This window comes from Palaemon carinicauda, chromosome 39 (genome assembly GCF_036898095.1).
Source record: "Palaemon carinicauda isolate YSFRI2023 chromosome 39, ASM3689809v2, whole genome shotgun sequence".
In the NCBI taxonomy this organism is placed as follows: domain Eukaryota; kingdom Metazoa; phylum Arthropoda; class Malacostraca; order Decapoda; family Palaemonidae; genus Palaemon; species Palaemon carinicauda.
In genome coordinates, this window is record NC_090763.1 from 52,977,334 (window position 1) to 52,987,333 (window position 10,000).

The 10,000-nt window shown below is 34.0% G+C and overlaps 1 protein-coding gene across 1 annotated transcript in view; it reads left to right on the forward strand.

Moving 5' to 3' along the window:
- The window catches only part of LOC137630875 (uncharacterized), a 20,651-nt gene that overhangs the window by 1,809 nt on the left and 8,842 nt on the right, over positions 1-10,000 (forward strand). The window contains exon 2 of the mRNA XM_068362410.1: positions 8,986-9,028. Coding sequence (XP_068218511.1) covers positions 9,020-9,028 — 9 coding nt within the window. The 5' untranslated portion in view covers positions 8,986-9,019. The remainder of the gene's footprint in view (positions 1-8,985; positions 9,029-10,000) is intronic.

Here is a 10,000-nt window from a genome sequence, read left to right on the forward strand (position 1 = left end):
CTTTAATAAAGTTACTCAGTTGATTGCTTCCTGCCTTTGAGTCACAACCTTTCTCTCGGCACGTCACTCCGGGGTCACCAATGTGACGTGCCGAGAGAAAGGTTGTGACTCAAAGGCAGGAAGCAATCAACTGAGTAACTTCATTAAAGAACACTCTCCTTTATATATAAAAACGTCACATTAGGCCAATTTGTACTATTCTCAGCTGCTTCCGATGATTCTGGGTTTCGGTGGACAATTTTTCTCTCTTGGTTTTCGTGAAGTCATATCTTTGATTTCTTGATTCCTGATTTCTTATAGCTGTTCTTCTTTGTTGATTATTTTCAAGGCAAGAATTTCTCTAGTCTTCTTCCTGTGCTTCACGTCTAATTGCCTTTGTTTGCATTGGTGTTCCTTCATAAATTCCACTGTTCTTCATTTTCTGCTTTATGGTCAGCTGCCATTATACTTGCACGAGCTTTTTATTTTTTTTTTTTTCTTCATCCTGTGTTTCACGTCTAACTGCCATTCTTCTTGCAAATGTTCCCCTTCGTAAATTCCTGTTCCTCTGTTTCCTGCTATCTTTTTCTTTTCGCCGAATTTGCTTTATCGGATATACCGAATGAGAACCTCTCTTTTTTTGAGGTGACATCATTTTGTAGAAAACTGAAAAAAATATAAACGATACTTAAGAGTTAACCATTATTTATTCTGTGGATTTTTTTTTTTGGGGGGGGGAGTGGCATCATTTTGCTTGTATTAGTGTTCCTTCTCAAATTCATCTACTCTCTTGTCTTTTATCTCACACTTAGCTGCTATTCTGCTTGCATTAATGTTCTTTCTTAAATTCATTTGCTCTTCATTTTCTGCTTTATGGCTACCTTCCGTTCTACCTGCATGAGTTTTTTCCTTTGTTCTCTGTTCTTCTTCTTTCCTGCTATCTTCTTCTATTCACCAAAATTGCTTTATCGGATTTACCGAAGGAGAACCTCTTTATGTAGTATAATTTTTCAGAAAACTAATATATATATATATATATATATATATATATATATATATATATATATATATATATATACATATATATATATGTATATGTATATATATATATATATATATATATATATATATATATATATATATATATATATATATATATATATATATGTATATGTGTATATATATATATATATATGTATATGTGTATATATATATATATATATATATATATATATATATATATATATATATACAGCATATATATATATATATATATATATATATATATATATATATATATATATATATATATATAAATTACATAACACTAAACTTAAAAATTCTGTAGAATCTTTTGGGGTGGCATAATTTTTTAGAAAACTGAAAAAATAAAAAAAATTACATAAGACTCAACCATTAAATATTCTGTAAGTTTTTGTACATTTTATCACATGGAAAAGAAAATCAATGTATGCTATGTGTGTGTGGGTGGGGGGAGGGCAACACACAAGGACCCCCTTTTTTAGGAAAAATTTCCATATTAATATAGCCCTAAATAATCTCCTATGTTCATGCAATCTCTATGTCGAAATTCATTGCAATTGGTTCATTATTATTGAATACAGTTTTAGGGGGTTTGTAATTATGGGGCCCGTAGACCCCCCAAAGGTGTGTTTTGAATAAAATGATATTAGCGACGTTAGATTTCTCGAGTTATTAGAAATGTCTGAGGTGCCAGCCTACCATATTTCCCTCAATTTTCATGGACTGCAGTTTTAGGGGGGTCTGTAATTATGGGCCCGTAGACCCACAACGTGGATCTTGATCAAAATGGAAATAGCGGCATTAGCTTTCTCGGTAAAAATTACATAAGATTCGATCATTAAATATATTGTAAGTTCCTTGTACAATTTTTCTATAGCGCCACGCTGACACACACAGACAATCACCAGATTTATATATATATATATATATATATATATATATATATATATATATATATATATATATATATATATATATATATATGTATATGTATATGTATATATATGCATATATATATTATACTGTATACATACATACATATATATATATATATATATATATATATATATATATATATATATATATATATATATATATATATATATAAGTGTATATATATACACACATATATATGTATATATATATATATATATATATATATATATATATATATATATATATGTATATATTAATATATATATATTTATTTATATCTTAAGCATTTCATAGAAAACATGTAGCTGTGTATGTTAGTTTTATAGAGTGAGATTATTGGCCTTTTTAAGAGGAAGATTGTTATAAATTATTGTGCTAGATCATTGGACTCTCCAATAGGTGACGTGTATTATGTTGTTTGGGAGATAGTATCTTTAAATCACAGTGGTGGTGTCCACTAAATCTAGTTGTTTCAGCATATTGACAGAGCAACAATTTCATACTTGTTCAGAAAGAATTTTGAGTACCACTCGAACTCTCAACAGATTTATACGCTGCTGTGAAAAAAAAATGTATGTTTCGATGTCTCATTATCTGTCGACATGAGATATACATACATACACTCACACACACACACACACACACACACACACACACACACACACATATATATATATATATATATATATATATATATATATATATATATATATATATATATATATTTATATATAAACATACAAATATATATGTATATATATATATATATATATATATATATATATATATATATATATATATATATATATATATATATATATATATATATATATATATATATACATATATTTATATAGTGACGAAAGTCTTACATATTTCGTTCAGTTTAAAGGCCTTGTTTCAATTGACTATTTCAACATACTTAAGTGCATGTTCTATCCACAATTTTAGATCTACCAATTTAATTTTTTTTTCTTAACCCTATAAAAATGTATATTGCTCACTGATAAATTCTGCTGCATTAAATTTGCGACACAAATATTTGAACGTCGCGATTTGTTTTGATTTTAAACGATAGATTTTATTTTTATTTCAAGGTTTCAATGAATACAGCTTTCATATGTAATACTGTAATTGCGGGACGACCCAATTACTAATAGTGACCCAAGAAACAAAAATTGTACAGTTGGACACCGGAATTCCCGGTACACCTCCCTTTGCGGAAATTCATCCTGTACTACCCTTACTGCGCGATGTGCTCTTGTGTTTAGCCCCGCCCACCACCTATGCCATCTCTACTACACTATCAGTTCGTTTACTTTCCGTGAGGTAAGGGTGTAACAAGGTGCACTGCTTCGGAAGGATGTGTGCCAGGGAGTCCTATGTCCTACTCTACCTTTATATATTTGATCGACAGAAGGTGACTGTTTATAGATGACATTTTGATAGCGAGTGAGCCTGTTGAGGAACACATGCAGTTGCTTGAGGCAGTGTTGAGACGGCTAATAGAAGTAGGTGTGAAAGTTAAGCTTGAGAAGTGTGCGTGGTTGGCCAGGGAGGTGGAATTTCTTGGGCATATGGTGAGTGAATCAGCTATAAGGAAGAGTGATAAGTTTGTGAATAAGGTGAGAGAATTTCCACGTCCCCGGACTGTGCGTGAGTTGCGAGGTTTTCTTGGTTTGGTTGAGTTTGGTCGCAAGTTTGTTAGAGATTGTTCGGGTATAGAGAAGCCTCTGAATGAATTGACAGGTAAGAGGAATAGTACGAAGTTAAAATAGGATGATCAGATGATAGAATCGTTTGGAAGGTTGAAAGAAAAGGCGGCGAAAGACTTCACTTTGGTATTTCCAGACTAAAGCGAGAATGCGAATATGCTAGAGTTGTACACGGATGCGAGTGGGGTTAGTATGGGTGGTTGTTTAGCTCGAATGCAAGAAGCAAATGGAGAAGAGCAGTTGAGAGTAATAGCGTATGTTAGTAAAGCGTTTAATAAAGATGAGTGTAAGTATTCGACAATTGACAGGGAATTGGCTGCAATAAGATTTTGCGTGAAAGCATTGAAAGTATTTTTGTATGGTGTAAAATTTATTGTGCGTACTGACCATCAGCCCCTAGTGTATATGATTAGGAAAGAGTGTGTGAATGCAAGGGTTGCTAGGACAATAGAGGATTGGAATTAATTTGATTTTAGGTTAGAATATGTAACGGGAAGTAAAAATGTGATAGCAGATGCGATGTCGAGAATGCATGGTAGGATGGAAGATAATGAGAGTGATCGTAATTCTGAAAGGTTGCCTGAAGGTTTAGCTATGGAACAAAGGTTTGAAGTGAAAGATATGTTATATAAATGTGTCTTATGTGGGTTGGGTGAGTTAATACAGAAGGGGTTAAATAGGAAAATGCCAGGTAGCGTAAATGAGATTAAAAGAAGGGTGATGAATGAGGTATCGAAAGAAATGGTATATAATTATTATCAAAGATATTAATGGTGGTAAGTATGTTGTACGGTGTAACTGTGTATGTGTATTTTGGATGGAATCGACCAATGGAATATAGGGCATATAAGGAGAATGATAGGATTCAATGTAATGAGGAGTATTGCAAATTGTTGAGTGAGAAGTATAATGGTGAGAGTGAATTTAATGCAAGATATGGGGCTATGGAGGACAGTGAATATGAAGATGAACATACTGGCGAAGTGAATGACAGAACTGAAAGGAGAGTAAATGTATGCATACATGGTGTAAAAGGAAGAATGATGACATATATGAATATAAATGAGAAGGAATATTGTAGTTTAATTGATACGGGGGCACAAGTGTTATTGGTAAATGTGTCGGTTATTAAAAAAATTGAGAGGTACAATTGAGAAGTGAAAAGACAGTGTACGAGTGTGAGAATTCATGGGATAGGTCAGGGAAGTTTACATGTTTGGGAAGAAGTGAGGTTGAAGGTGAAACTAGGGAGTATGGAAGTTAAACATAATTTTATTGTAATGGGGGAAAATGAAATGCCTAGTTGTTTTTTGATAGGAATCGATTTTTTAAGGTTGCATGATGTGTCAGTTGATATAGGTGAGGGTTTGCTTTTGAAGAATGGCTGTAAGTTAATAGTAATTGAGGATAATAGCATATTTATGGCGAATTTTGTTGGCATGATTGATATTACAAAGAGTGAAGATGATTTATTGACCAAAGAAGGGGTGGAAGAGATGCAAGATGAATGTTTGGAAATTAATAGGTTACGTGAATGTATTTTGAATGGTAGTAGGGTAGAAGAATGGCCGACTGATTTGGAACCGCATAAGAAAGTTGTTAAAAGATTTATTGTTTGTAAGAATATTGTGTATTTTTTGCATAGGGGAATGGATGAAGATATATATGTTCCTGTATTTCCGATGCATGCTGCTATAAGTATGTGTATGTTAGTGCATGACAGATATGGACATATGGGGAAGAATAAATTGTGGGAGTGCATGGGAGAGAGATTGTTTACGCCTGAGTTGAGTCAAATTTGTGGGGATGTAGCGACTACTTGTGAGGATTGTCAGAAGGGGAAGTATCAGAGCGTGCATGCAAGTTCACCCGTTTTGAGGTTGCGTATGAAAGAACCATTTGAGATGTTTGTGATTGATTGTGTTTCATTGCCTGTGACTGCGAGGGGACATGTGGGAATGATTATTATGGTAGATCACATGAGTAAGTTTCGTATGCAGTGCCTATCAAGAATAAAAGTAGTAAAACTGTAGCGAGAATGGTGAGTCAAGTGATGTTGCTGATGTGTGTGTCTAAGCCTGCGAAAATGTTAAGTGATAATGGACCTGAGTTTGTTGGATGGGAGTTTGAGCAGATGTTAAGAGAATGGGGTATTGTTCAGGTGTATTCGACTCCGTATATGCCAAGTGCGAATGGTTTGGCTGAAAGGACTGTAAGAACATTGACTGAAATTTTGCGGATGATGAGTACATGTGATAATGATTGGTATTTATATGTTGGGCGTGTGTTGTGGGCATATAATGTGACAGTGCACAAGAGTACAGGTGTGTCACTGTGTAAGTTTGTGTTGAATTTTGAAAAGATAATAAGACCGAGGTTGAGTGTGTCCGAGAATGATAGAGATGTTTGGAAGAAAGTGAATGAGAGGTTTGTAAGCTATAAAGTGGGAGAGAAAGTGTTAAAAGAAATAATTAAAAAGGGAAGAATGAATGTTAATAAGGTGTTAGATGTTGGTTCTAATGGGTTGAGTTATGTTTTGGGTAAAGTATGTATGGATGGTAGTGTGGAAAAGGTTAGGGCACACCACAACCAGTTGCGTAAATGGAAGGAAGTACCAGGATATATTCAGGAGAATGGGATGAATAAAAGGCTGGAAATGAGTATGAACCCAGTATGCAAGAGAAGTTAGGACTCGAAAATAAACAATTAGTGGTACTTGAATATAGGAAAAAGAGGCGCTTGAATATTTTTAGTCAGGAGAAAGTGCAAGGGAAATTTATAGGTATGGGTAGGAATCCGAATATGCATGGCAAGGGTGTAAATGTACAAGTGACTATAGAAGATAAATGCGTTAACACAGATGAATCATGGCCGAGTATGAATGATACCTATAGGGTGTGTGGTTTTTCCTTTGATGATGTAAAAGAAAGTATGACGAATGCGAGAATGAGAGATAGGAGAATGATAAGTAGTATGAATGAATCTTTTATCAAAGTAGCTAATGGTTTTGATGAAATGGATGAATTGTTGACGAAAATAAGTGAGATTTTAGGGCCAGATGATAGGGAGGTAGATGGGATAGTGCATGATATATTAGATGATAGGAGTATAGATGGGAATGGGAATCAGACAATGAATGATAGTGATATGGAAGAAGTGAATGAGAGAGCATATGAAGGCCCAGTTACTCGAAGCAGAGGTCCTGTTCCCGACTGCGACTGGGTTACGAAAGAAAATTGGGTAAGTGTTGTGTAAGACGGATTTGGCAAAGTAAGGGGGGAGGAATGTTGAGGATTAATTTTTGTTTTATTTCTATTTTTTGTTGTTTGCCAAATCCAGAGAGAGAGAGAGAGAGTGTGTGTGTGTGTGTCAGTGAGCGAGAGGTAGTGTATTGATTGTTTGTTGTGAGAAAGACTGTTGGTATAACTGAGATTGTTTGTTTATGTTTTTAGTTAGGTTAGGACAGTGGTGCATGTCTTGGGCAAATGCTTATTTTGATTTGACTGCAGCTAGAGGCAGTTGTGTGAATGCTACACTATTATCATTATTATATCATTTCGACCAGCGTGGAAGTGATTACTTATTTCAACAGCCGTAATTCCTCCTTTGGAGAATCATTTTTTTTTTTAATGTTAATCTTTAGTTGATGACCTTGCCTGTAATCAACTGTGTTTAGACTGCTCTATTGGATTGCTCAACCGTTGATCACCTGGCCTGTGTATTTTGATTGATGATGATAATGATGATGACGACGATTATGACCACCATTAATTGACTGTTCAGTCCAGTTGGAACTGAATATAGTTCCGTTTGCCACAGATTGGTGGTTGTGCCGTGAAAGCCAATTCAGCTTTAGTGTAGACGACAAGTGTTGGTGTCAATAAAATATAATATATAAACATACAAATTTTGGTGTTGGTGTGCGGTGTAATTTTAAGTTTGTTAGGGTTTGTGGTTTATTTGAATGGTGTTAGTTTATTGTATGTTTAGTCTCCAAGTTTATGATTAGGTTTAGTTTGTAAGAAATAGTTTAAGTGTGATAAATTTGGTTAATGAATTATTTTTAGCTTGTAAGAAATATAGTATTAAGGTTATGTTTTGTTTTTATGTCCTTTTTGTCTAAGAGTCCAGTTTAGGATAACGTAAGGGGAAAGTTTGTGTTGCGGAGACAATAGTCTGTTTGGTGTGATCAAGGGTGCGGGGGTTGTTCTTGTAACATCCCACCACACCTACACTATCAGTTCGTTTACTTTCCGTGAGGTAAGGGTGTAACGATGTGCGCCAGGGACTTCTATGTCCTACTGTACCTTTATATATCCCATTCTTGGATTTCCCTTATGGGCTTGCTATCTTTGAGATATGGCAAGTTTCACTATTCCATCTTTGAGATATGGCAAGTTTCACTATTCCATCTTAGAGATAATGCAAATTTCACTATTCCATCTTAGAGATAATGCAAATTTCACTATTCCATCTTAGAGATAATGCAAATTTCACTATTCCTTCTTAGGGCTATGGCAAATTTCACTATTCCATCTTAGAGATATGGCAAATTTCACTATTCCATCTTAGAGATATGGCAAATTTCACTATTCCATCTTAAAGATATGGCAAATTTCACTATTCCTTCTTAGGGCTATGGCAAATTTCAATATTCCATCTTAGAGATATGGCAAATTTCACTATTCCATCTTAAAGATATGGCAAATTTCACTATTCCATCTTAGAGATATGGCAAATTTCACTATTCCATCTTAGAGATATGGCAAATTTCACTATTCCATCTTAGAGATATGGCAAATTTCACTATTCCATCTTAGAGATATGGCAAATTTCACTATTCCATCTTAGAGATATGGCAAATTTCACTATTCCATCTTAGAGATATGGCAAATTTCACTATTCCATCTTAGAGATATGGTAAATTTCACTATTCCATCTTAGAGATATGGCAAATTTCACCATTCCATCTTAGAGATATGGCAAATTTCACTATTCCATCTTAAAGATATGGCAAATTTCACCATTCCATCTTAGAGATATGGCAAATTTCTACTACATGAGACGATGGTCCGTTAGTAGCAGACAGTATTAAGTGAACGTTACCTTTGTAGAATCTTTTCGAGCGTGATCGTTATTTAATTATTTCTTAAGAATCATTAGTTCCTCAGCTCAATCTGGTGTTTTTGGGGGGTTTTATTTCAGTTGCCAATGGCACATTCTCATCCATATAACAATTCTTAACACAAAATAAACCCTTTACTGAACTCAAGTTCACCTCTAACGTTAATTCAAAATCTCATCCTTACAGGGTAAAAGATTCCTCAAGAATCACAAATACTCAAATGAAAATGGTGAGTAGTTGATTTGTCTGTTTATATGTTAGCTGCTCTCTCTCTCTCTCTCTCTCTCTCTCTCTCTCTCTCTCTCTCTCTCTCTCTCTCTCTCTCTCTCTCTCTCTCTCTCTCTCTCTCTCTCTTTCCTTTTCAGATGTGCATTTGTATACCTGTTCTTAAATGGGAAGTTACCAGTGAAACAAATAAGACTGAGATCTGGATACTGAGAATATATATCGATATATATTTACGTATGTTTGATTTTGTTAGTCACATTGTGGCCTATCTTGCTTAAAATGCCACAATTGTTAACATCCCCTGAATAATGAATAACTACTTGATTTGATTTGATATACTGAAAAATTCCATCCGGATTTTTCCACTTGAATATTTCCAATATGATAAATATAGAAAATGATTAGAGTTAAGCACAAACAAGTGCAAGTGTAAAGCAAGTGGGCAGCATCTGTTGCTTTATCTTCATGTTGATGACCCCAAAATGATATTGGCTGGTTTTATTGTTTTGGTTGATTTAATGAATTTTTCATCCATTGTTTTTGTCAAGTATATATTGATTTGTATTGTTTATATATATATATATATATATATATATATATATATATATATATATATATATATATATATATATAGAGAGAGAGAGAGAGAGAGAGAGAGAGAGAGAGAGAGAGAGAGAGAATTTTTCAATCATTGTTTTTGTCAAGTTTATATTGATTTGTATTGTTTATATAACGAGAGAGAGAGAGAGAGAGAGAGAGAGAGAGAGAGAGAGAGAGAGAGAGAGAGAGAGAGAGAGAGGGGGGGGGATTTTTCAATCATTGTTTTTGTCAAGTATATATTGATTTGTAATGTTTATATAACGAGAGAGAGAGAGAGAGAGAGAGAGAGAGAGAGAGAGAGAGAGAGAGAGAGAGAGAGAGAGAGAGAGAGAGAGAGAGAATTTTTCAATCATTGTTTTTGTCAAGTATATAT